At 36.2% G+C, this 27,729-nt stretch overlaps 2 protein-coding genes and 2 long non-coding RNA genes across 5 annotated transcripts in view; 2 read left to right on the top strand and 2 right to left on the bottom strand.

The window, feature by feature from the left end:
- Positions 1-23,147, top strand: part of LOC149038706 (TNF receptor-associated factor 6-like) — a 33,437-nt gene extending 10,290 nt beyond the window's left edge. Inside the window, exons 2-9 of the mRNA XM_089184027.1 lie at positions 9,538-9,747; positions 10,454-10,514; positions 12,622-12,729; positions 13,366-13,527; positions 16,231-16,305; positions 17,654-17,731; positions 20,349-20,620; positions 20,911-23,147. Of these exons, the coding sequence (XP_089040153.1) occupies positions 9,538-9,747; positions 10,454-10,514; positions 12,622-12,729; positions 13,366-13,527; positions 16,231-16,305; positions 17,654-17,731; positions 20,349-20,620; positions 20,911-21,400 (1,456 nt within the window). The 3' untranslated portion in view covers positions 21,401-23,147. The remainder of the gene's footprint in view (positions 1-9,537; positions 9,748-10,453; positions 10,515-12,621; positions 12,730-13,365; positions 13,528-16,230; positions 16,306-17,653; positions 17,732-20,348; positions 20,621-20,910) is intronic.
- Positions 604-6,045, top strand: LOC149038709 (uncharacterized). 2 transcript variants are annotated; one of them, XM_089184024.1, is made up of 8 exons: positions 604-2,538; positions 2,626-2,703; positions 2,825-2,950; positions 3,326-3,473; positions 3,571-3,722; positions 3,962-4,032; positions 4,282-4,363; positions 4,780-6,045. In XM_089184024.1, the coding sequence occupies exons 1-8, from the start codon at positions 2,463-2,465 to the stop codon at positions 4,881-4,883; spliced, it is 837 nt and encodes a 278-aa protein (XP_089040150.1). In that variant the 5' UTR covers positions 604-2,462; the 3' UTR covers positions 4,884-6,045. The 2 variants fall into 2 exon arrangements, with proteins under 2 accessions (XP_089040150.1, XP_089040149.1); XM_089184023.1 differs by having other exon boundaries at positions 3,959-4,032.
- On the bottom strand, positions 7,612-9,193 carry LOC149038708 (uncharacterized). Its single transcript, XR_016180229.1, has 2 exons — positions 8,552-9,193; positions 7,612-7,863 (listed from the first exon to the last, which is right to left on the bottom strand). It is a non-coding gene; the product is annotated as an uncharacterized LOC149038708 (long non-coding RNA).
- On the bottom strand, positions 9,615-10,143 carry LOC149038707 (uncharacterized). Its single transcript, XR_016180230.1, has 2 exons — positions 9,990-10,143; positions 9,615-9,740 (listed from the first exon to the last, which is right to left on the bottom strand). It is a non-coding gene; the product is annotated as an uncharacterized LOC149038707 (long non-coding RNA).
- Positions 23,148-27,729: the final 4,582 nt, after the last annotated feature.

The raw sequence follows: 27,729 nt of genomic DNA, 5'->3' as shown, positions 1-27,729 counted from the left end.
TGATTCCAGAGGCAGTAACATAAAGCTCGAATTCTTCTTTCCAAGTTAACCATCTTTGGGCGAGTGTAGCTGGTTCGCCGACGGCGTCGAACGCAGATAATCCAGGTAATCCGCTTAAGCATACGGCCATCTGTGCGAGTTTTGTCCACTGTTTGAACTCGTTTCCACTTCAGCAGCCGTACGGCAAGTTGAATATCGTTTATCCTCGTCGCCAAATGTGGTGTCTTTGACGTATTGACTGTACAACTCCGTTTTGTAACAACAACGTAATCTTTATTGTGTTTTATATCGTCTTACCACATGCTCTCTCCGCTACTATATCCCATAATAATAATGAACATACGGGACACTACAGACACTATGCCTATACCATAATTGGTCACAACAGCTACATGTATATATTGGACCTTTAGATACAAGACTGTGAAACAGAGAGATGACATGCCCTAACATTGCTTTTCTCTCCTTGTAAGCATCTCTTTGTACTTTAAATCTTTTTGCTCTATCATCATTACTTTCGTCAGCTCTTCTCTTTCTCATATATTGTCGCATATAAGTTGTGCAGTTTTCCTCCTCCTCGATAGCACAAGTTTTTGACTTCTCACAGGAAAAAAATAGAGATACCAAACTGGAAAATCATTGGTAAATAGCTAATTTAAGATACCATTATTGGAATATTATTGGCAAATATTGGTGATACCAATATAAATCCAACATTGGTAAACTTGGGAAACACATACTAAATGATCATTGGAGTTTTCTTGGAAATTTGTAGGTAAATTGATATGTTTAAAATCCAATCTGGGAATAAAATTGGTATGTTTGATTTTCCAATGATGTCCTTAACAATGATAATCCAAAAATGGGAAATTAATTACTATAATAGCATACCAACATTGGAAGATTACAGGGAACATACTGGTATCGTTATAATATTATACTCCAGGCTTGGTTAAAACCTTCCATTATTAGCCCAATGTTGGCAAAATAGTCAATTACAAGGTGTACCAACATGGGGATATTTAACGAAAATTACTGGTATATTAAGCATTTAATACTCCTAGCTTTGTGAATTCCTGGTATAGTAATATCTGTTTTCTGAAAGATGCCATTGATACTGGTAAATAGTGGTAAATAGTCAAGGTTTTGTGATACCAACATAGGTGTATTTCAGGAAATTGACTGGATTGTTAATCAAGTAAACAATTATATTCCTAAGTTGGAGTAATAATGGAAGAATATAAACTTCTAACTTTAACAATCCAATGATAACAATGATAACAAAATATGGAAATTTGTGATTTTCCAGGGAATTCACTGGTGGTTTCTTTCTTCAATTAATTCTGCAAACTTGGAATAAAACTGGTACATTGTCAATAAAAGTAAAGGTGTGGTAGATGTCCCAATGTTGGGAAAAAAAGCAAGTTATTGTTTGTGAAATACCAGCATGAGAGTTATCTCTAGACCTTAATTGACTAATTAATGGAAATGCTCCAAGATATCACTGCTAGCTAACTTTGCAACCATCACATTGAAATAAATGATTAAATCATGGTGCATGAAGCAGGCCATTACATGCCAAACAGCATGTTCTTAGCAATAAATACCTTGAAATAAACCTGAATTAACAAATTACTCTTGCACATACAAATTTAATGTTTAGAAGTGTTAATTCTTATTTCTGCTTTATACACAACTTATAATTATTGTAGTAACTACGAAGTAGGGTAGCATTTTGGGGCTTGGAAATAGACTTGTTTACTAAAGGTTTACACATGTACAATAATATTTGTGCTTAAAGCTCAAATTCCTCCCAGCGAGTGTAACAAGTGGCCCATTCTCCCATGAAGTCAATTCCAAGAACACTATTCAGATCAACATCTTGGGCTGGTGAATTCTCTGGTATCCATATTGTGCCACTATGTTTTACAAAAAATTGAACAGTCACAGTTCTCTGCCTCATATTGAAGGCAAGGACAAGTGCCTTCCACAGTGAATCTTCATCATCACCTCTTACTTCAATCATATCATTTCGTACAGGATAATAAGGGACGACCACTGTGCCAGCACTGATTGGAAAAATCCTTCTCATGAAATCGTTTACCACATATATTGGTCCTCTAGCAGCCTCATCTGCATGAGGAACGAGCATAACTTTCCTGCTTACATTTTGAAGTGGTAAAACTATGTCAATGTCAGTGGTTCACTGTACAAAAGCAAACGGAAGGGCAAGTTTCTTCGTCTAAGTTTTTGCACGCCATTTTTTCCCGCGACAAATCTTCCATCCCGGAGCCGATGTCATGGTGACCAGCGGTTCATGGCTTTATGCATGCGCGATAGAACGAAAATTCTCCCGCCATTTTGCGCCCGGGTTTTACGCCAGTGATGCGAAGGTGTTTGGCACTTTTTTCCGGGTTTTGTAGTGTAGGAAAGAGTTTTATTTTTCTTTTAGCCGCCCAAATATGTCGACAAGTGTAAATACGGAAGAAAGCAGCGTTAATATGGATGAAGGTGTTGCTCTGCCGGAGGATTTCAGAGGTAAATAGCTCGCACTGCTTTATAAACCTACTGCCGTACTGTAGCTGGTTGTGCACAAGCATATTTTTCTTAAATCTTTATTCTCAGAATGGAGTTGTTCTGATCTAACACAGTGGATGACAGACACTGACAAATTTAAAAAGGAAGAAATTTCGCTTATGAAAGGTATGTGCTGCCGCAATATTGGAACTTGATATGCAGCAAATTTTGTGATAAGTGGACCCTGATATAACTGAGCTAAAAATTAAGCTTTGATCCAGTTCAGTTTTACGTTGCGCTTTGACAGGAGCCGAAATTTCCGGAAAGTCGTTACCAATGGTGGACCGCCAAGTGTTAAAAGATATTGGCATAACGAGTGTTGGGAGACAGCTGGAAATTATCCAAGCGTTTCAGGAAGTAATTCAACCAGCAAGTAAGCCTTGGTCTTGAGCAGTACTGTAAAATAACTGTGAGGATTTAACTTTTCTACCAGCGGGATATTTGGGAAGTCAATTGCATTTCTCCGAGAGCCAGAAATTGATCAAGTTAATTCAGTTACTTTGCAATAGTCCATTTTGGATTTCTTTGCTGGATAAAATAATGTAGTCCTGACAGTGCAAATTTTAAATTAACTGAACATGAGGCACACTCTGTATAACTTTTGTGCCTACCATGTTTTCATTAATTAGTAGGAAAGAAGCAAAATGACCAGTAGTAGTGATGCAAATGATCTCCATGTTTTAGTCTTTATTTAGGTCAGATTTTAATTTAATTCTTTCAAAATAATTTCTTTCATTAATAATGCCAGGCACTGAACAAATGTGTGCTGACAGGGATCAAGAAGCAGGAACCTCAACTTTCAACGTTTCGACGTTCAACAATCAGTGGAAAAAGAAAGTGAAGAAATCAGACCAGCGTAAATGGTCAGAGTGTAACAAGAACTTATATCGTACAAAGTAGGTAGAAAACCAACACTTAATACTATTACAATTAGATTCTTTTACTTACAACAAGGCTAGAAAATGAATAACTTTGATTGACCTGATATAATAGGATTGCTGTTGTACGAAGAGAAGTAGGCAAGATTTGGCCAGGAAATCAGAAAATCTACTTCAAACAAAACCAGGCCAACCTACTGAAGTTGGAAGAGCTAGCATCAAGACTAGCTGATACTTGCTCCATACCTGAGATCGGATTTGGACGAGGTAATAAAATTTATGTAGCTGATTCTCTGTGTGAGTAAATTATAGAAAAAAAAAATAACAGCAAGTCAAGGAAGTTCTTAAAGGTCAAAATATAAACTGTATCTACACTTTGTAGCTCTCCTAAAGAACTTCTCATTATACAGTTTAGAAAATCAGAAAGACTTATATAGCTTTTAAATATGTGTATTCCTCAAGTCTGTAAACATCCTGATGATTTATTCCTTTCCTTTTTCTAGAAGCCATTCGATCACATATCCTCCAGTGGTCTCAAGAAAAAAACTGCAGAATAACTGATGGCTATGATTTTGAGGTATAGTGTATGCTCAAATAGCATTTTCTTCATATCATGTGTTAATATGCCTGTGAACAGGCTTCCTCTTATGAGGAGTACATCTAGTGAAGAAAGAAAATCAAATGAGTAGTGTCTTTAACTTGAGCCCCATTTATACTTCCTTCTCATATCCCCTTTAAAAAGTTCTTCCCGTTTTTCCCAGTCTTCCCCATAGCCTATAAAGATGGAACACAATTAGATCAAAATTTTGTTACTTCAACTTTTTAGGTTGAACATACACGTGCTAAGAGGGCAAAAAAGTCAGGCATGGAAAGCCCACCAAGCACAAGTACTAGTGGCACTGACGATAGTAAGCAAACCTTCCAAACCTGTTGCTTATAAACAGTTAGACAAGTTACTTTTAACTTTGTGCTTTTTTACAGTCAGTAAGAGGCACCTTTTTACCCTCAGAAATCTAGAAAAGTCCCATAATTTTCTCTGTATGCTTACTTTCACCAAAGTCTAACTTGAAAGAAAACTGGTGGCCAAGTTGTTTTGAAGAGAGGTTAACTATATGTGGTCTTATACTAGTACACTTGCTCAGAACATTCTTACAAGACTTGGCTTTGAATTATGATTTGTGCAAACCTTTACCACAGTGTATATGACTGAAATGAATCAGGCTTGTCTTTTTATGCATGTTTTTTTGTCCTTCATTTGTCAAGTGTCAAGTGATATATGGTACAGTTTTGTCAGTGACATTTTTTCAATTCAATCTACTTTCAGGTGGAGATACAGAAACATTGGAATCAGGAGATACTGAAGCAGAGCAGGATGTGGAACACGACATTGAGAAAATCTCAAAGACAGCAGCCAAAGTTAGTTGTTAGTTGCATTCAGTGTTAATTCCTTTGACTACTTATCTATTAATAGGAGTCTTAATCCTCTAGCAAAACATCTGAAAGTCAAAACACGGGGAATGGGTAAATATGAAATGGCATGTTCAATAGCAAAGCAATTGTTAAAGCAACAGTATATTGTTCCAAGGGACCCTGCACAAGAGTTAAATTACAATTGTATTAAAAGAACAGAAATTAAAAGCAACAAGAGCTTAAATTTCTTATTTGATAAGTCACCTAAGCCATCTTCAAGTGATGAGGAAGAAAATGATGAGAATATGGTTTAATCCAAACTCAAAGTCATTAGACAGTTTCTGATAGTTTCTGAAATAAGGACATGTTGACCAAGTTACCATTATGGGTATAGTTTAACTCATCTTTATATCAAATTAAGTTGAAATTTGAAATTAAGTTGATACTGAAACAGAGCAGGATGTGGAGCGCAACATTGATAAAATCTCAAAAACAGCAGCCAAAGTTGTTTTGTTAGTTGCATTCAGTGTTAATTCCTTTGACTACTCATCTATTAATAGGAATCTTAATCCTCTAGAAAAACATCTGAAAGTCAAAACATGAGGAATGGGTAAATATGAATTGGCATGTTGAATAGCGAAGCAATTGTCAAAGCAACAGTATGTTGTTCCAAGGGACCCTGCACAAGAGTTAAATTACAATTGTGTTAAAAGAACAGGAATTAAAAGCAATAAGAGCTTAAGTGTCTTCTTTGGTAAGCCACCTAGTAAGCCATTTTCAAGTGATGAGGAAGAAAATGCTGAGAAAATAGATTGAGCACAAATTCAAAGTCATTAGACAGTTTTTGACAGTTTCTGAAATAAGGACTTTTTGTTTACTAAGTTACCATTATGGGTATAGTTTAGCTAATCTTCCATATGAAATTAAGTTGATGTTATTAATTAAATATATATATCTTGAAAAGTGATTACAAGTATAAGTGACAGTTTAAGTGCAAACCTTTTGTTTGGTTTATAAAACTAAATTCAAGAAGCTACAAACTGTGCATAAAATATGTTTTATTGGTTACAGCTTTATTCAGTTTTTTCTTGACTTACAGATCTGTTTTAACTGAAAGAAGGAGATTATCACTTTATAATTTGATTTTGGAAAAAAATAAAGTTTATTTTGGTAAGGCAAATGTGGTATTACTTTGCTGGATTTAATATACCAATAGTTTTTATATCATTACATAATAATTCAATATACCAAGACTGGCAAAACAAACTATAAAACAAGATTGACAAAAAAAAACCTCCACTAATATTCCAATAAGTATTATTGTTTGCCAATAATGGAAAATTAATCAAATATGCCAACATTGGAAAAAACGTATTCAAAATTCCAGTAATTTTCCAGTCTAATATTAACATATTCCAGTATTGGGAAATTATTTCAGTGTACCAAGGATGGTAACTTAAAACTATTCTTCCAATAGTTTTCCAAACAGTATCAATATATTCCAAGGCTGGAAAAGTAATTTTGATATTTCAAGGTTGGAAAACTAAAACAATTTTCCAATAATATCCCAATGAGAATCATCATTTTCCAATATTGGAAAGTTTATTTCAAATACCAACATTGGTTTTTATATCATTTTCCCAATGTTGGTATAGTAAATAACTTTCCAGTGAAATCCCAGTAAAAAACCACTGATAATCCTATGTTGTTCCAAAGTTGGTATTTCACTTTTTTTCCTGTGTCTGAGAAGGCACATTACCTGTTTTGTTACTTTTCTCTACTGGTATACATATATAAGCAATGTTTCCAACTGTCTGTGTATTATTAAAATGACTGACAATTTTGTGATGAATTCAATTTGACAGACCTATGACAAAAATGGTTCTTGAACCTCTGAGGCAATTTAAGGGATGTATAAGAGTTTGTTCAGCAAAGTTATGATGAGATTCAACGAAGTGAATTATAAGATTCATTGACTCTGCAACTCCTTGTATTATAAGAGCATCACACCATGTACCTTATCTTGACATATTATTTAAATAGCCTATCCATGATCTATTAGTATTACTCTCAATAAATCTTTCTGAGTGATCGACCAAATACTGTACTCCTGCAGCTCGAAAATGATAATCAGGAACACCATATCATTGATGTGACGTGGCTCTAAAAAAACAGTCGCCTTCTCCACCTACATCCAGTGGCCTTAAACCCAGCTGATTTAATCTCGACAGAAGTAAAGGTGAATTCTCAATTGGAAGTGGATCTGGATTTAATTCAACATCACCAGATAGTAAAAGCCTTCTCTCCACCAAAAAGAATTTCTCTGAAACAAATTCATTACTACGTATAGATTTGTTGCTCTAAAAAATATAAATATGCTGGACTGTTTTTGCTTTACAGCTCCTTTAAGGCATAAGCATGCTCTTTTCAAACACCTACAGTTACTGGCGAGTGGCCGGTAATGCACCATTTTTTTCAAACCACGAAAGAAATACTTAGTAAAGAAACAATCACTTCTTATATGATATTCCAAACGCCACCATGTATAATTCGTTGCAAGGTAATAAAACAGCAATGATCTTGGAGCAATTTTCCTAACAGTCGCCTTCATTTTTTGTCTCAGGATCCTACTTTTCATAGCAATCATCATTTTTTTGACATTTACCCTTGAAGGTGCTCGATCTCTTTTCACCTTTTGCTTAGCAAAATTTGATTTGTTCCTTGATAATCTAAGCCAATATTTTACAATTTTAAAGCCTCTTGAAAATCTGCAACTTTAATTCTAAGGCTAGAATCATGAGAAACATCATATGTAGTACGATTTACTACAGCTTCCAAATGTGTTTCAGTGTTATTGAATGCCCTTTCTGAAGTTGAAAAGTCGCCTTTTCCATCGTTCCGAAATTGAGGATTTTCCATTGGTCCGTCGGATGAAAACCAAATTACGTGACTCTGAAGAATCCCGAATCGTATAAATTTTACAATAATTTTATTCGATCTGAAACAATAAAATAAATAAGATTCCTAAACAACAGAACCTAACCAAAAATAATAGACCTAAGCACATCATATAATCTTAACTAGTTATAGTTCTCACTAGAGCTGCCCCCGCCCTACAGTACCATTTTCTTTTTTTTTTTTTTGAGTTGGGCTTGTTGTTTACAGTTGTGTAGTTATGACCATTTGCGGGAAAAACGTTGATACCTTGCGGCCGTGCAAGCGATCAAATCGAGATTTTTTTTGGTTACGATCAACCGAAAACACCTACATTCTCTCTTCTCCAGTCTTCCTCTATACTATGACAAATCTCGTGTCAAAGACGCCGATCCTAAAAGTCCTCGCGCGCGTGTCTTTTTACTGGCAGCCCATGACCATTTGCGGGAAAAACGTTGATACCTTGCGGCCGTGCAAGCGATCAAATCGAGATTTTTTCTGGTTATGATCTACCGAAAATACCCACATTCCCTCTTCTCCAGTCTTCCTCTATATTACGCGGGGAGTCCTAAGGTGCCTCCTCGGGTTTTTGGCCCTCTAGGGCCAAAAGCCCTGCGGGGGCAAAAACACGAACAGATTTAACCGCTAATTACATGCGGTCTTACAGAAATTACACTAACAGAAATCAACGCGAATAATTGAATGTAACAAAGCCTAAGGAAACCAAAAACGACTTAAAACAACTGACTTACTTCGTGACGGGATTCCAGAGTTAAACTAAACTGTGTAATCATCAAAAACGGGAAAGCTATCCTGATTCATACTTCCGACACGACACGTGTAAAAACTAACTAAAAACCATCAACTTACTCGTATTTCAGTGTCAATCAAGGTGATCAATAAGTGAAAAGAAAAAGTGAAATATTAAACTAAATAGACTTTTAAACGTAACGCAAATATCACGCGAGCAATGTTCTTCTCGAAACATCCATGAACCCATTTTCAATCCTTTTGACAACAGTTCGTATGAGGGACTTTTCAACAGTTCCCAAAAAGTGAATTTTCATGAATCCTACGAGAGGATTTGCAATCGTTCCCACAAGGGAATTTCTCTTCGTTACCACATGGGTAATTGCCTTTTTCGTAAGCCTTCGTTGTTCTATTTTTTGAACTGGAAAATTATTAAACGCAAATAAAACACTGTTTGAAGAATACGGTAACTCATAGTTGATCATTCTCCACGCGACTGTCTTCCTTTTGACATGTTCTGTTCGAAGAATCACACTTGTTTTCAAGCTATTCCCTTCATACCCGACGCGACAACACATACGACAACACATACGCGTTAGCGACGCCAGAAACCGGAAGCTGTTGCGAATCATGTCAGGGTTTCACACCAGGCAAAATAAAAATTTACGGAGTCAAAGCTCGTCGAACCGGTTTTAACCAGTTCTCTGCATCGGGATTGGGAATTTTATTACTTTGATTCAATTTGACGGGTTATTCGGGGTTTCCCCGCAACATTTTTACCAATCGGTGAACTTATCATATATCACCGGCGACCAATTACAAGCCAATCACAAGCCTTTTTAAACGAGGTTTTCACGAATGTTATTAGTTCAACCACACGCTACCATGTAAGCGATCGTAACTTGCGGTGACAAATAGCGAAATTACCACCAAACGTGGAGAGTAGCACTGATTAACCCGCTATTTTTCGGTTCGTTTCTTATACCAGCCCCATGTCAGCCTCGAGTACAACAGATACCTCGGCTGAGCTGGATTCATCACACGGAGTTAAACCAAGGTCTGAAGGATATGACGAATACTTTGATCCACCTTTGGAAAGCAAATATAAATGTTCTATCTGTCTTTTGGGGCTGCGAGAGCCAGTGCAGACAAGCTGTGGTCACAGATTTTGTCGTCGCTGCTTTGTTAACTCTATGAGGTAAGCGACAATCTTCTCAATTTTGATGGGTTGACCGAAAAAATAATGGAATACTACGAAGTTTTGGCGAAACAAAATTTGAAAGTAGAAAGTTTCTAAACAATCTTAAAATGTCCTAAATCATCCGATTTAACTATGCACCTTAAATTTATTTGAGTTTTATGGCGATCTGTTGAAAAACTACACTGAAATAGCTGATTTCTGCAATGTAATTTGCGTTATGCTTCCCTCTACGAAATTACCTGTTATTATTCACCACTTCACGGGTTTATTTGGAACCAACACAGTGACCAGCTCCCAGTTGGCTTGTTAGCTCAGTTGGTAGAGCACTGCACCGGTATCGCAGAGGTTATGGGCTCAAATCCCGTATAGGCCTGAATCTTTTTTTTCACTTAGTCTAGTGCTATGTAACTTTGTGTTGGGCAGGCCGTAAGGGAGTTACTACATCACGGCTGTCGAGGAAAACGACTCAAATGATTCGGAAACTTTTTTCCTTACCTCCTTACCGTCCTCCCCAATTCGCCCGCGACCATGACGCTGACAAGGAACCAAATTGACCCTGGGCTCAGATTTCCTAAAGCAAGTCTTAAGTGTAACAACTGAGACGAGTTTATGAGCGCGATTATTAGTATATACTTTCAAGGTTAGGACACCATTTATAACATTACACAAGATGATTAAAATACAATTTTATCATTTCTTCAAGGAACTGTGGTCCTAGCGAATGTCCAGAGGAAAGGTGCAATGAAAGCGTCACAACGTCACAGGTATTTATTTAACTTTTGTGTTAAGGATACGCAGACCTTCGAGGACAGATGTTGTGGGAATTTTTTTAACATGTCAAACTAGGCATCGTTATTTTAAGTATAGTTTCCAAGAAAATTTTTGGTAAAATATTGAAACACACGCGAGTTTTTTACCAAAACATATTTTTTCATTGAATTATTTAGCCTGCCAAAGTGCGAATAGCCAAATTGTACCGTCCACATATATGACTCCTGAAGGGTTTCTTGCGGCAAAAATCCTGAATTTTGATCGCGTAAACATCTCCCGATTTGTTTGCACATGGAGATCTTTGCTATCTGTTTGCGTTTAAACCTAGAATGTGAATGGAAAAATAAAAAGGGAAAGAAGTACATAGGAGAAAGTAAAAAGAAGTTTTGTTGTCGGCACAAGAAGTAAAAAAATTCGACGCGGAATGGCGAAAAAATCTCACCGAAACGGATTCGGTGATATAGTGAGATATTCGGCCATTCTTCAGTAGCTCTCCGCTTCCACGATTTTCTGTCTGTTTCCTTGAAAATGGTATCAGGAAAACAGCATGATATTTTCCCAACAAGTTGTGATCAAGGTATTAGCCAATAAGGTTGGCCATGAAAGTACTACAGCATGGTATAAACATCCTTACCTTTAGTTTGAAGTACCTGTGACTCAAATATAAGTGCAGTGAACCCCACTTTTAGTCTGCACATCAAGTGTCATCTTTTTGTCATCTTTTATCGGGGATCATATTTCTCTTCTTTTCATAAATATCCTCAACCTGATGAGTTGTATGACAACAGATGTGGAGAATATTCACTTGGTTGTGCATACATTACAAAGATCCACTTTGCATGGTATTAAATTTTGCAAGAAATGTTGGAAATGCACCCAAAGAAGGCTTAAAGATGATAACCCAGTGGGTGGTGTATTATTTTACAAATCCAAAGTCTTGGTATCCTGCACCCAAAGTGCCACTATCCTGTCAGCTACACTGGTATTCAAATGTTATCACCTGTACTGATAGCACCACAGAGCATACAGAAGATGAGGGACTAGGCAAACAAATTTGGTGTAGCAGTGCTTCAGATGGCAAACCTGGAACTCTCCTGTCAAACTTTGATCAGAAAGGGATTCAGCCACATGCACTGCTCAGCTTTGAACTCTCTGGCTTCAAGTTGCAGCAAAAAAAGGGAAAAACAGACAAAGAGGAAAATGAGATATTAGAGTATGATTCTCAAGCAGAGATGAAGAAACAGATGAGTCATTTCCAGACAACAAGACTGGATGTGATGATGGCGGCATTCCATCTTTAGAACAAGAGGCTCCTTTTATCATGGAAGATTTTCCTGCTTCAGAAGAAGTCTTCGCTTCAACAGCAGAATTACATTCAGTCAATTTTTCTTTATTTTCCTTGTTGTGGAACCAATGGGATTGCTGTCAGATTTTGTTGTTTTACTGATACACTTGTTGACGTTGTTATTTGTTTCTTTAATACTGACCTGTCTCTACTAAAAAATATGTTTTTCCATGATCATAGTTAAACAGAAGGAAGTCATTATCGTGACTAGCATGCGTCATTCTTGTAAAACTTTGAAAACTGCTAATGAACAATATCACTGGGGTGAAAATAGATAAATTTACGCCTAACAGTGAGCAAAGACTTCAATGTATCAATTCTGGTTGTGAAATTCATCACCCACTGAAAAGGCCTTTTGAGTTGAGGAAATGGACTAAGAACAAACATTTATGATGGGAATTGGGATTGGCTGTCAGGATTACAGGATTGAGATACATTTTTAGTTCACATTGCAGAATCAAAGAACCCTATTGGGGACCCTCTGTACATAGAAAGGTAGAGAACCACCATATTTTTTGCAAAACAATAATAGCATGATTTCAAGGACTCACCTTGAGGGCGAGTGAAATTTGTAGTCTTTGAAAAATTTAAAAGTGCTTATTTACACCAAATTGTGCGAGAAATCATGTTAATTTGAAGCAAAAGGCAAAGTACCTTTTGTGATGTGGAATTGAACCCAAGTACATGTGCATTGCACAAAGTTGTCAATCATTAAATAAGTTTATTTTTTCATCACTTACATATTTTAACTGCAGATATACCCAGACAAGTTTGCAGAACGAGAAATGATGACCTTTCGGGTTTTTTGTCAAGCAAATGAAGAAAACGAATGCCTTTGGAAAGGACCCCTTGGAGAGTTAGAGGTATTTTCTCTTGAGTTTGTCAGAAATATAAGGTTGTTACACCGTCCTGAGTTTCCTAACAAAGAAAATAAATGGAAAATGGTCACTTTGCAATTTGGAAAATCTCTTTTGCCTATAGGTTGCTGAATGGAATGAATGAATGTGAACTTTGTGGGAATTGCTATAATTATTTCTTGAAAACAGAAGACATTAAAATTAACAGTAGTAGAGTGGATCTGTATTTTATCAATTATTATTTAATAGAAAATTTAATTAGAAAATGACATACAGTAATTAAAACTAATTCAACAATCAACTCAGTTGAAAATCAATAATTGTTTTACAAACATATTGGTAAAGGTTTATTTAGTAAGAAAAGAGATGTGCTTTACCCTGAAGGTACGTACATCAGAAAAGGTGTGTTCTTTAACACAAAGTAAAAATCGTAGCATCTTAGCAGACATACTTAGATTATCTAAAAACTAAAAAGCTCCCCAAAAAGTTCCCCCTCGACTTTTGATAATTTTCTTTCTACACATTACTTTTGCTACTAGCAATCTAATAAGGTTTAGAGAAAACTGTAAGTACCATTTACTCCAGGTAGAGAAAGGGTTAAATTTTGTAATTGAAAATGACCAATTTGTCTCTGTATAATAGGATCACAGAAGTGAGTGTCCATTTGTTATGGTTGGCTGCACTTATGACTGTGGGAAACAAGTAAAGCAGAAAGATCTCCAGCAGCACACGGCAACAGAATGTCTGCTTAGGAAAATTTCCTGTGATTATTGTAATGAGGCAGTTTTGTGGAATGAATTGGAGGTAGACATAGATTTGTTACCTATTTTCATACATTATAATCACATGATATTCCCTACTGATATTATTTGCAACCCTGAATTGTGTAAATATAGAGAATAATACATGGGCATGACAATACTATTTATCGCATATACTGCGGTGTTATACAAGGATTTCCGGCCTTGAGAAAAGTAGTAACAACACGTGTGAAAAAATATTGTATTTTTTCACCTGTGTTGATATAGCTAATCAGCTGCTTACATGTCACATGCCTTTGGCACCACTTGGTCAGGTTGATGAATGAACAGCAAAGCCTTCACGATTCTCAATACAATTAAGTTGCTTGTCGGAGCTTTCTCGAATTATCGCAGCTAAAACACTAAAACATCGGTATTTCTGAGAGACAATGAGGTTCAAACTATTCTAGAGGGGGAAGAAAACCAATATACTAGAAGAAAAACTGAAATTTGCATATTCAGTGGCTTTGGTGCCAGCATTTCTCTCGGCTGAGAATGAAAATCGTAGCATCTTAGCAGACATACTTAGATTATCTAAAAACTAAAAAGCTCCCCAAAAAGTTCCCCCTCGACTTTTGATAATTTTCTTTCTACACATTACTTTTGCTACTAGCAATCTAATAAGGTTTAGAGAAAACTGTAAGTACCATTTACTCCAGGTAGAGAAAGGGTTAAATTTTGTAATTGAAAATGACCAATTTGTATCTGTATAATAGGATCACAGAAGTGAGTGTCCATTTGTTATGGTTGGCTGCACTTATGACTGTGGGAAACAAGTAAAGCAGAAAGATCTCCAGCAGCACACGGCAACAGAATGTCTGCTTAGGAAAATTTCCTGTGATTATTGTAATGAGGCAGTTTTGTGGAATGAATTGGAGGTAGACATAGATTTGTTACCTATTTTCATACATTATAATCACATGATATTCCCTACTGATATTATTTGCAACCCTGAATTGTGTAAATATAGAGAATAATACATGGGCATGACAATACTATTTATCGCATATACTGCGGTGTTATACAAGGATTTCCGGCCTTGAGAAAAGTAGTAACAACACGTGTGAAAAAATATTGTATTTTTTCACCTGTGTTGATATAGCTAATCAGCTGCTTACATGTCACATGCCTTTGGCACCACTTGGTCAGGTTGATGAATGAACAGCAAAGCCTTCACGATTCTCAATACAATTAAGTTGCTTGTCGGAGCTTTCTCGAATTATCGCAGCTAAAACACTAAAACATCGGTATTTCTGAGAGACAATGAGGTTCAAACTATTCTAGAGGGGGAAGAAAACCAATATACTAGAAGAAAAACTGAAATTTGCATATTCAGTGGCTTTGGTGCCAGCATTTCTCTCGGCTGAGAATGAAAATCGACAACTGGAAGATTTGCCACTGGCTGATTTTGACTGTTTACCTGAAAGACTTCTTCTGTCGGTGAGGACAAAGTCAATAAATGAGAATTATGTAAATTGAAAATTACGACCATTGTTGTTTTTGCAATCATGATTCAACACATTTTTCCATCTTAAGAGTCAGCACCAACGCACTCTACAATTGTTACTTAAGGATTGTCGACTCATTTATTTTCATTCACTAATGAAGTCAACTTTTCTTCCCAGTAAAGGGCTGTTGTGTTTATATGATAAACAAAATAATACATGGTTGCTTGTAGATATGGAATTTCTCTTCTCATGTTCAACTTGACATCTCACTCATTCGCTGCACTCACTCATGAGCTATCGAGTTAAACACTCGAAGAGAAACTCCATATCTATGCATGCCCATGTATTATTCTCTATATATCATATGATGTGCAACCCCTCCCGCACAATCTAGTAGAAAGCCTTTGTAAAAACAGACCTGTATAGAGCAGGATGAGTTGATCTGAGCTGGTCAGAATTTGCCTTCCAGTCACGCACTCATACTCATAAATTACAAGTTTCTTGTTCTCAAAAAAATTTGAATTGAAAAATATTTTTTGTGGTTGTCCCTCATGCACCCATCTATCACATTCTACTAGGGTGGAACAACATTTTCAACAGTTATTGGCAATATAATGAAAAGCTTATTGATTGAATTTGGTTAGGCTGGACAGGACAATATTTGGCTTGTGAGCCAACTATTTTTCCTGTCCAGTGTGACCAAACTCAGTCAATAAATACATTGTACATTGGCTACAACAGTCAAGGAACTCGATCAGACATTTTTCATTTTACATGTAATTATAGATGTATACTCCAAAGGCTTTATTGGTGTTGCACAGTTGCAGAAGGCTCAGACCATGTATTGATTCAGATTATTTGTTTTTGGGAACTCCCCCCCCCCCCTTTTTCAGCTCTGTTTTGTAATTTTGGAAAAAGGTAGGGACTAACTCTTAAGGAAAGGACTAGTTAGTAATTTATTTAAAGAAAACTTCAGGGTCTATGATGATTCATTCATTTTCCTCACATCTATTTTTAAGTATCCTATTATGGTGTGAAATAATTTTGTCTCCAAGCTTACTGCCAACATTGGTGATCTTGTGATTTGCCAAAAAATTATGACCCTTCCTTGAATTTAATTTTCTATTATTGCCTAATTTTTAAACTTCTTCTTATAAGAGGCTATAAAATAATTTTCAGATCGAAATCTATACCATGAGACATAATTTAAGCAATAATTAAACAGTTATAGTTGAATCATGCCTTTTTTTTTGTTTAAGCGACATTTTGAAAACTGCTCCAAGTATCCACAACGATGCAACATGTGTGGGAAAGATGGTATTGAGAGAGGCAAGGTAAGGTCTTTTTTTTATTTGATTTAGCAATTCCTGTAATTATATCAGTTGAACCAGAGAATCTGAAATTATAACGAAATGATTTTCATTATCTTTACAATAAGCAACTTTGCAAATGCTAAGGTCAGAATGAATGTTGGGATTGGCCAACCCAGTACCAGGTCCCTTCAGGGGCTTGTTGTTCACCCATGCTTTCAATCTTTGTTGTTGTGTGGGGTGCAAACCTTTTTCCTTCCTCTTCAGCCTTTTGGGGAGTTAATGGGCTGAGGAGATCATTGGTCTGTGTAGGCAGGTGAAAATGACTGTAGACATTGGTACAAGGTACAAAATTTTAACCTCTTAAATTTCCAATTTGTGGGTTCATGGGGCAGAAATCTATAACAAAGTTGAGCAAAGAAGAGAAAAAAAAGGAGGGATTGTGCATCAAGACAATGCTGATACAACTGTGATGGAAGCTGAAAATGTCATGAACAAAACATTTTCCCACAAACTGTAAATAACACATTTTATTTAAATTTTTGCAACTTACAGGATATCTTGGTTTGTTATTTGTTCTCTTCAGCCCATCATCGAGTGAAAGGAGGTCTGCAAACATACACTTTTTCAAAAATTTGAGAAACTACATGCCCCTTGAGAAACCTGGTGTAGGGTTGACCAATCTCAGCATTCATTTGGTTGCAGTATTAGCAAAGTAGCATACTTTCCATTTATCACAAACAGATTCCATGTTACATCCACTACAGGATGATCCTACATATTTGGATGTCATCTGTGATCTATAACTGAATAGATGTACTACATCATGAACTCTGTCTGAATTTGAAAGTTTCCTTTATCTATCACTTTGGTGTTATCAAAGTCATTATACAGTATAGCTGTTGCAACTTAGGTAAATTGCAAAGCAACCAGTAAGAATATTGCAAAATTCCCACATTCTTCCAGACCAACCCATCAGGATTGAAATTGTGCAGAGGAGCAGTCAGATTTGACATTTGATTAATTTGCTTAAAGAAACATTGTCCATTTTGAATTGTGATGCCCCATTTGGTTTACGATTAGATCAAGCCAAAAAGAAATAATTTTTGCCAAATAGTACATTTCACAACCTTTCTAGTGATGTATATCTGTATTTTACGGTGGTATGCTTTGAGTAGCATGTTAAAAATTTTTTTGCAAAGGACACCTGCGAATGTCTACCTTATCCTTAATATCTATAATGAGATTAATAAACATCTTACCTATCATACTTCCTTATAATTGTACAATAAAATATTGTGCATAGCCTATAGCTTCTATTAATTAAAGCAAATATTCTTGGTTTTGATAATATTATGTATTGCCTTGCTAGGTGGAATACCACTTGAAACGAGTGTGCTTAAATGTGAGAATTAAATGCCCCCTACACACTTCTGGATGCCCATTTGAGGTATTTATTTGAATAATTATATATATGGCCATGTGATATTCAAGTATAAATTTTACTCCTGATAACTCAAACCTGGAAATAATGGGAAATTAAAAAGGGTTTGTGTTGTCTGGAGTTTAACTTATTGTGAGTTAAAAACAAAGGACTATAGAAATACTATAGAAACAAGGAAATACATTGTTTACTGTTTTTCTATTTATACAGTCATATATTTTAATCAAACATAAATGAGACATGAATTTGTGTAATAAAAAAAAGGCAAGGAGCACATGGCTGCTTCAAAATGGATAAAATGTTTTGGGCTGCAGTATACTGTTTGTTTTGACTTGTCATGTATTGACAGACGTGGTTTCATGTTTGGATTGTTTTGCTTGCAAGTCATACAGTCTGGGTTTTTGACAATGGCCACTCAGATTTCAAGGATTCTCTTTGTTATGTAATCGTACATTTAAACAATAACATCCTTATTTTAGATATAATTACCAAAATTAATTAATGTTTGAGGGGTTACCTTCTCTCTGGTTGTTATTGTTCTTGCTGTTGTTTTTAAAATAGGAATACCACAAAAAGAAAACATTTTTGAAAGAAATCACTTTTAAGTAGACAACTGAGTGGTTTTGTAAAAGAAAGAACAAGTTTTAAACAATTTAAATAACAAGTATGAAATTCCCATAGTGTAGCTGTTTAAGTTACCAACCATGGATACTCTCATAGATGAAATAAATCTCTCTGTGTTGTCTTAAGTTTTGTTTCTCATCCAATTTGTATTAATGTTACTCACGAAATTTTACTTCCTCATTCATGTTAATTGTTAGTATGAAGTCCTGAGCTCTCAGGAATTTAATACTTACAGCAGCTAAAAAGCAAGACTTCTAAGTTTAAAAATTAATCAGTGTTTTCCCATAACTTTTTAAAGGCCTTAACATGATTGAAACTTATTTTTGCAAACAATTATTTTATGCTCAAAGATGCATGGTTTTATCAGTAAATGGGGGGGGGGGGGGGATATAGGGGGTCACAGCCTCCCATCCCCTGTACCACGTTCTCCTGCCTCCTGTACTGTTGTGCCTGTCTGCCTCCCAGCACCTACCCTTAATTGTATAACTCTTGTCTTCAGGTCAATTAAAAAGGATCCGAAACCTGGGTTATTGGCAAGCTGTGCCAAAACATGTTATTCTTGACCATTCTGTGGTGTTGCATTTTTTCAAGGGAGGGGAGGTAATTTACTCAAGGTGAACATGATTACACACCAGTTTTCACTGACCTGGCTATCACAGTTTGACATATATTTGTGTATTTACTTGCATTAATGAATCCCTAAGATCTTGGGATCATGCTGTTTAGAAATGAAACTGAAAAGGCTAAGAGTTCAGTACTCCTTTCTAATTCCTTTCATCTAGTTTCACTGATTTCATATCCATTGCAGGGCATTGTGCTATTCACAAATCTAATTGGCATTGTGAGAATGTAAGAATGTATTGCATCCTACAAACTTAGCGGCTTCCCCAGCATGAAATGCTTGTATGTATAAACAAGTGCAATTAAAAATTACACTGTTATCCACAAATGAATTGTTAAACTGTTAGTATTTTTGAGTGTTTAAAGTTTAAGTTGTGGTAGAGCATCTTCATATGTTATTGTTCTGCTGGTTATCACAATGTTCAATTAATATTCAGATTATTTAAAACCAGGAGTTTAGAGTGAGAGTTTCAAGGTGTAAGGAAATTAGAAAAAATTGAGTGGTGAGGGCACTCCAAAAAAGGGGTTCTGGGTCTCAAAAAAGGCCATTTCCTGTGTTTTTGGTGGGGTTTTTTTTCTGGTAAATAAATATGAAGAAAAATCCATTAGTAAGTGCACCTTGTCTGTTTTCCCCATTGTGTTACTGGTTATCATAAGGTACTCTGTTATTAAATTAAGCCTTGGTTAGCTGTGGAAAGTGGTACATATGTTGATACACGGGTATTATACAGCTATCTAATATCCTGATTTAACAAAGTGAGGCATTTTCAGAAACAAAGTCTTCTACAGACTGAGTTTTCATTGCCACACCAAAAAATACTAAGGCTGATCTACATAGCCTCTGACAACATTTGACCTGACTCATTAAAACTTGTTCACTGGAGAATTTGACTGTTACAGCTTACTTATAGATACTGACAAATTCATTCATGACCTACCACAAAACCAACTTTGATAGGTATCCAACTTCACCAGTATTCACCCATTCTTTTCAACCTGAGAAAAAAGTTTTGCTTTCCTGCTTATAAAGTTTTATTTTACACCTTAGTGGTCATTAAATGGAAGTCAAAGAACTTTGATGGGTATCAGTTTATGACTGGATGATAAGCAGTAATGAACAACAAACGAATGCCCTTTTTAATTTCTGTTTGCAGCTCCTGCTCTCAGATAGATCCTGCTTCCTGCCCTCTACTGCCCTCTTTTCCCTCAAGCTCCCCTCCTGTCTCTCTGTTTCTACTAAATAAACTGTATTGAATAATTTTCCTTCCTTGGCTTGTGAAAGCATTACAATAAATGCATTGTCTCTCACAACTATCTTTAAGTTGTTTAATGTGCAACTTCTTCAGTGAGTTGTCTCACTGACTCTTTAATTTTACAGGGTCTTCGATCTGATGTCCACAAACATATCACAGAGGAGCTTTCAAGTCATGTTGATGACTGCTTAAAATACAAGTCAGAAAGTGAGATTGGAAATAACTTTCCTCAACTGCAAGAATACCTGGAAGGAAGGCTGATTCAGCAACAGCAAAGTGAAATAGAGGAACTAAAGAATTGTGTTGCCCAGCTCAGTAATGAGGTGCTTCGTCTGAAACGCCAATTGAAGGCAACTAAGGAAGCACAAATGACACCATTACTTGAACAAGAAATTATGTAAGTTTGCCAAGAGCTGGAGAACTAATGATCACTTTTGGGAAGCTAGCTTGGGAAGCTAAATTTTTAAACACTAATAATCAGTCCCCGTATTTGCCAAGGTTGCACTTTCTTTTAGTACAACTTAAACTGACCTAAAATAAATCTAAAATCCATGAGGCAAGAGCATCACAGCCTGTGTTTCTATCCATTGTGCTACATGTATCTTGAGTTTAAAACAGTGACCTTGACTTGACTTTTTTTTTCCTTATGAACAGCAACAACTTTCCTTCTCCTAATTAAAATTATAGGTTGAGGAAGCAAGCAGGACGTTTTTGTGATGGAACATATACCTGGAGAATAGAAAAGTTCGGAGATTGTTGCCAAGGTGCCATCAGTGGAACAAGCACAACAAATTACAGCCCTCCATTTTACACCAGTCTGTATCCCGGGTACAAACTGTGCATGCGAATCAACTTGAATGGTGTAGAAGATGGTGTTGGCAAACATGTGGCATTGTTCATTCATTTGATGCGAGGTGATCATGACGATTTCTTACAATGGCCATTTGCTAAAAAGTTCAGATTGTCCATCTTGGATCAATCTGAAGATGAAGGGGAGCATCATGATATCAGTGAAACCCTGGTGGCTGAACCTAAATTGCAAGCATGTCAAAGACCAGTGGCACCGCACAACTACTATGGATTGGGTTACCCAAAATTTGCCCCCATTGAGCTGATTTGTCAGCCACAGTACACCAAGAATGATACCCTGCTGGTAAAATTTGAGATGATTGGTTAGTTCAGCACCATCATGACTTGCTTGGAGTCTTTAAAACATATCAGTGTATGTGGAAAGATCATAAAAGAACTCTGTTAGCTAGTGTGATTTTAGGATAATTTTTAGGTACATATAATGAGCATTCTATTCAGTTTTAACCCTTTCACTCTGATGATTTGATGTTCATGACTACCAGTATCCTCCTGCTTGACTCCCATGCATGTACATGTATGTCAGTTCTATCTGCCAGCGGATCATTTCTTCTTTAATTGTGGTCACAGATCTGTTTGTCACTCAGTAAATGATGCAAAAAAATCTTGCAAAGTGAAAGGGGTTGTTTCAATAGGGCTTGAATGATTCTAAATTTAGTTGGTAATTTTAAAAAAAAAGTCCGTTATATTTTCCATTGATTTGTACCTTGTTTTTTAATGTAACTTGGAAACTAATGTGCTTGCATTGCAACTAAAAACAGTTGATGTCAGTAAGTTTTAGTGAGTGAACATTATCAGGAAGTGTCGCATGTTTGTTCATAGAGGTCAGGCTCCTTACAGCTGGTGTTGTACGCAATTTTTCAAATCAAGGAAACACATGTTGGTGATAATTTTTTTCAATTCAACTACCAGTAGATTTTAAAATTGTCACATAACCCGCACCTCCCTATTACCCGCTGTGGTGCGCGTATTTTGCATTAATTCCGGAAATTACAGTAAGGGCTTTCCCCTGGAAAGAGTGTCCTCAGAGAGCTTTGACTTGAAGTCCTCTTTTAAACCAGCCAGGAACATTTGCCATTCTGTGTTTGGAAAGTACTTGAATAAGAAAAGGACTGAAAATTTGTCATTTGTCTTATTATTTCACAAAGGAACAAATAGCTTTTCTTGGTTTCTTTTTTTGAAAAAAAAAAAAGGCTAGAGAAAACATAAACTGGAACTGTTACAATTTATGCTTTATTTTAAGTTTGCCAAAAGTAAACTGTGAGTGAAGCAACAAGATTATTTTTAAATGTGAGAGTAGTGATTTTAATGTAAAACATTTTAAGAACATTGTTGAGTACAATTCAGGAACAAAAGGGCACAAACTCTCCTTTGACAACTCTTTTAACTGTAGGTCTCAAGGAGTTAATGAGTTAATTGAGAGTGTTCTTGCATTTCAGCTCTGTAAATATAGCAAGAGTTCAACTTATAAGTAGATCTAAAAACTGGAAAAATTTGTCTTTATCAATAATTAAATTAAGGTAAAAAGAGCTGCTATCAAATAGTAGAGTATTAATTAACTGTGGACTTTATTAGACCTAGGTAAAACTTAAGCTGGCTTTTCCAATAGTTAGTTACACACATTGTAAGCTCGAAAAATTATGGAATGGCTGTGAATGTGTATTTTTGTTCTAAAGAACTGATGAATGTGGGTGAAACTGGGGAGCATGCAGCTTGAAAGGTTCTTAGAGAATATCATAGAGAAGATGTATGAAGCTATGCTACGATTTAACAAAATGGGGTCTGTGTCATGCATATTTTAAATGGTTCTGTCTTTTTGTAGCTTAAAGAAAATTTGTGTTTCCATTATTTCTTGCACTGAGGTGAGGAGAGGTAGTATGAGGTGCAAGCATCTTACTGGAATCAGATGACTTTATGTGCAATCTTTCCAGTAGTTATGATGTACTGTTGCATCTTCCACAAGTTTTAATTGACTTGGTAGGATTATTGGATTTCAAAGGTTGGCCCCTGTCATTCAGTGTTATTTGAGTCTGAATTATAATAACAAGTAAGTTACTTCACTTAGACTGCAAAAACAGCTGAATCTAGGGTAATTTGTCACACGCCTGACCAGTGGTAGCTGCATTCCCAATGTTTATTTATGACACTGAAAACTTGAAACAACATCAAACCAAACTCCTTCATTCATCGATAACACCAAATTAATGTCTGCAAACCCAAAAATAGGTTCTTACTTACCAAACAAATGATATTTGAAGGTTTCCAGATCAGAGCACTAAAGAAGTTCTGTCTATTCATTTATTCCTAGCACACCACTATATACATTCATGACTACATGCTGTGTCTTTCATCATTTTCAAAAACGGCTGTTGTTTGCAAACTGAAATATAGGGACAAATGTTGCAGAAGGTACTACACAATATACCCACACTGGTATTTTACGTTCAGATCATTCAAATGTCTCACAGATGACCTGCAGAACTCTGCTGTAAAGGTGGGTCTTCTCCTCATGAAATGTGTCACCTAGTTCTTGGTCAGCTATAACTATGGCAACCTGAGCCTGTAAATCCTGATGTACTGCACAATGTCCAAAATTTGGAGAACCAATCAGAGTTAAGCTAGGCAGAGGCTCATTTGGAGAATAGTACCACAGTCCTTTCACATGAAGTGCCCACTTATGATGTACATACTCTTGTATCTAGACATTATCAGTTTGCTTGTGTTCCAACATTTGCTTGTAAAATCATGAGCTAAGAGGGTGTAAGCATGAGGAACACCACCTTATAGATAAGCGAGTTGATAGTACACTGACTGCTTGCAATTTATGTTAGAAGATTACAGAAAATGTTGAAATTGCAGAGAAGTAGAACCTTATAGACAATTTTTCTGTCATTCAGCATCATTCATAATAATTCTCTGACCAAACTGAAAATTTGGGCATGTTCTTTAAGTAAAAAACACCATAAATGAGTTAGATCTAAATACCAATTTGAGCTAGTCAGGCCTATCACTTGAAGAGATTAAATTTGCCCATTTTTTCCATTTTGTCTGTCGTACTTTACTGTAACTGAGTAAGTTAACAAGCACACTCAAATCTAGAACTATACTTAACTCTAAGAAATTAATAAATTACTTAAACAATAGTTGTTACACATTACGACTCAATTAGTCAAAACTATAACAAAATTCTCAAACATAATTGATTATTGATTATATGATTATTATGATGAGTAGCACAGTCACAGCCATTTGCTGTAACATAGTTCAAAAATAACTATTTTTTTATTTTTTCACTTTTTATCACTTTTTGACTTTAATTTTGATCAAAATGTACATTGTAATCAATATCTGTAAATATTTTTATTATTTTGCATTAATAACACTAATTTTGGTATTACCCACAATCCCTTGTGGGCGTGGCACATTTTTGGTTTTTCATAAAATCTTAAGAAAATCAATGTAAAAATGGAAAAAAAGAGGTTTTGTAATCATTAGTTCACATTGAAGCAATGATTTCCTCATTTTCTTTTAAAGGGAGTTTGTAAATAGACTTTCGTCCTCTCTTTCTGACTGGTAGGTCACCGCAAATGTGACGGACAGTAGCAGCATGTACAAACGCTTTCCGTTTTTCGTCAATTGTGAAGGTCATGTCATGAATGTTCTCCCTTATGTAAAAGTGCCCCTTAAGAACTCTGTCTCCTCTGTAATAATGACACTGATAGTCATCTGTGACATTACTGTCAAGTTCTTCAACTCCATCAGAAGTGACCTGAAGGAGATAGAAGTCGTAGACAGGATCATCTTCAGCGGCTATCGCAACTGTACTTCCCTTGCTGACCAGGTCAGCTATGTAGGAAGCAGTATCATGGTCTAAAATTGGTGCTTCAGTTGCCTGTCGAGTGGTTGCCACATCACCCTCTCTGGTTAGCTCCACCAGCTTCCATTCATCAAGCCATGCCTTGTTAGTGCAATACTCCTCATCATTCACAATGCAACTGATGCAGTAACATGAGCAAATCATACTGCCTGTTGCTTTTGTCATAAACTACTAACGGCTTTTGACAATGCTTTGGACAATTTCCGCCTTCTTTCGGGGTGTGGAAGGGAGTGTCTTCTTGACTTTATCTATAGCACGTTTTTTCGACGTCCGGTTTGCGAAACCTGGAGAATCCACGCTATTATTAAATTCTTGTGCTTCTGTTCGCTTCTTTTCACGGTATTTTCTAACTCTTTCTCTTGTTTGCTGCCTTGTCTTTTCTCTTTTTTCTTGTGCTGCGATACGGGAAGCTTTTCTGTGCTCCGTTGCTTTTTGTTGGCGTTTGTTTTTTTCGGCAATGCTTCGTGTGTGCGGCCGAATTGATTTCTCGGCTTGCAATTTCTTTCGCCGTTCTTTAACTTGAGCAATCTTTTTTGCCTTGTTTTGTTGATAATAGGCCTTGTCCCTTTCTCTTTTTGCCGCTGCTTTTCTTTCTTGCGCCGCCTTCTTTCGCGAAATACCTGAATTTAGATTGGACTCTTTTGTTTCCATCTGCTGCGGTTGAATTCCCTCAGTGTTGAAAATCGCGTAAAACATTTCACCGTTATGCAATAATCTGCCCCTGCAAACTCTGTATGGACTCCCATGTTATTGTCTGTGCAAACAAACCATGTGCTTTCAAAGAGAAGCTGCGAAGGAGTGGATTTCGTGAAAGTTTTGGTGGTGTTTTTCGCCATATTCCTTCGTCACTTTCCTTCGTTACGGTTCATGAACACGGAAACAATGGCGGAAATTGTTTCTGCGTCGACCAAACGTAAATTTCTAGCGTTAGATCTAACGAAATGGGTTGAAACGTTCTGTAAATTTAGCTTAATACAAGCCCATTCCAGGAGAGGTGAGCTTGTTTACTCAACTTAACAAGAATCGCGTCTGACAACTGATCTACTGGTGGATATGTGATGGAATTAAGCTCAATATGGCCGTTACGAAATGTTTCTGCGCGTTTTATTTTGATCTGGAAAACATTCTACTTGACGATTCAACTTCAGCGTTGGTTTGTAAATATTATGATGTATGCCCATTACATTTTTGTTATTAGTTTGTTGCTTACACAGTCGAAATTATCATTATTGCTAGTTTTGCACACTATGGTTGTTTTAACAGTTGCGAGCGTTACATTGTTCAGTGATAAAAACAGACGTTTATAACTTGCGTTAGAATAAACCATTCCTGTTGCAAATCATACTGCCTGTTGCTTTTGTCATAAACTACCAACGGCCAAAAATTAGTGGCCCCATGTGCGTTCTATATTGAGATATTTCATTTTTTTTCTTCCGTCTGATACATTTCATGTTACGCGTTACACCCAGGAATTCACGCATTTTCAGGAAATATTTATTTTTTACAATTTTCACTTTGTCGCAAACCTTGTTTTCTTTACACCAAAATGAAGTAGGATAACTAAGCTTATATTGTGGAAAGTGTGAGATTTAGAGGTTAAACCTTCCCGAAGATATTCGTTAGCAAAGGCACTTGAGTCCAAAATGGCGGCGTGACTGTGCTACTCATCTATATAGTCCTATTTGTATAGGTTATCACATGATTTCAAGTGTGATTTGGAATAAATAAGTGCGAGTAAGTTTTTTCAAAGATGACTAACAAAATTACATGAGCACATAGGGAGAGTACACTTTGGTCTTTGAGAAGATTTACAAGTGCTTCCTTATTCCAAATTGCACAAGAAAAATCATGATTACATATTAATAATATACGTTTAAAAATTATGAGATAGTTTATCAGAATTATGCAGAAGCAAAGTGCGTGCATCAAGTGCAAAAATAATTTATTCATAGCCTTAAAAGTGACATTGTGCATTTGGTCAAAACAACCATGTACAATCAAAACAATAATATACAATGATATTTTAAGGTGCAAAAAAGTTCAAAGTCTGACTAAACAGTTCAAGGAATTGTTCAGTCTGGCTTGTTACTTCTTTGCACTGAATTTACCCTCTTCTGCATTGAATTACCTAAAAACTGCATTTATCTTAACCCACTACGAACCGAATAATTTTTCCAAGTATTTTATTAGAGCACTAATGGGACAGAGTTATGGAACAGTTCATGTGTCATACCTTTGTAATTCAGAGTTTGCACCCTTTAACTTAAAAACTGTATAAAAAATACAATATTAAAGCAGAAGCAAACACAAATAGTCATTTCATGCTTACAAAGCGACTTACACTTTGTATGAAGTACTGTATTAAAATCGCTTCCACTCGAGTGTATGGAGCTAGTAAGTCTCCTCTGGCTCAAATCTGCTGCCAAATCATTAATTTTCATGTTTACAGTACATTTCAAACTTCCATTCGTGGAACAAAGGGAGAAAGGAAAAGAAGTCTAAACCTCACAACCCACTCGACACATGCGTCGCGAACTCGTTAAGAATGAAGATCATTGAAACGAGAAAGTGAAAGAAGCGGTTTCTTTTACTGGGGTTTCCCCTCGATATGAATATGCAAATTTCTACGTATCAGTCAGTCAATCATATATCACCTACAACCAATCACCAGCCCTTACTTAACCGCAGTTCTTTATAAATGTTTGTAGCGCTCTTAACTTTCCAGTACTCTCGGGAGACGTACGATCACAACGATGATTTAT

The sequence above is a fragment of the Pocillopora damicornis genome, chromosome 10 (assembly GCF_964200805.1).
Source record: "Pocillopora damicornis chromosome 10, jaPocDami1.2, whole genome shotgun sequence".
Lineage (NCBI taxonomy): Eukaryota > Metazoa > Cnidaria > Anthozoa > Scleractinia > Pocilloporidae > Pocillopora > Pocillopora damicornis.
This window is presented reverse-complemented; position numbering and strand designations above follow the sequence as displayed.

Coding starts and splice junctions, on each gene's coding strand:
- LOC149038709 (XM_089184023.1), top strand. CDS start 2,463: ATGTCGACAAGTGTAAATACGGAAGAAAGCAGCGTTAATATGGATGAA. Junction 3,474..3,570: donor AAGAACTTATATCGTACAAA/GTAGGTAGAAAA, acceptor CTGATATAATAG/GATTGCTGTTGTACGAAGAG. Junction 4,033..4,281: donor CTGATGGCTATGATTTTGAG/GTATAGTGTATG, acceptor TCAACTTTTTAG/GTTGAACATACACGTGCTAA.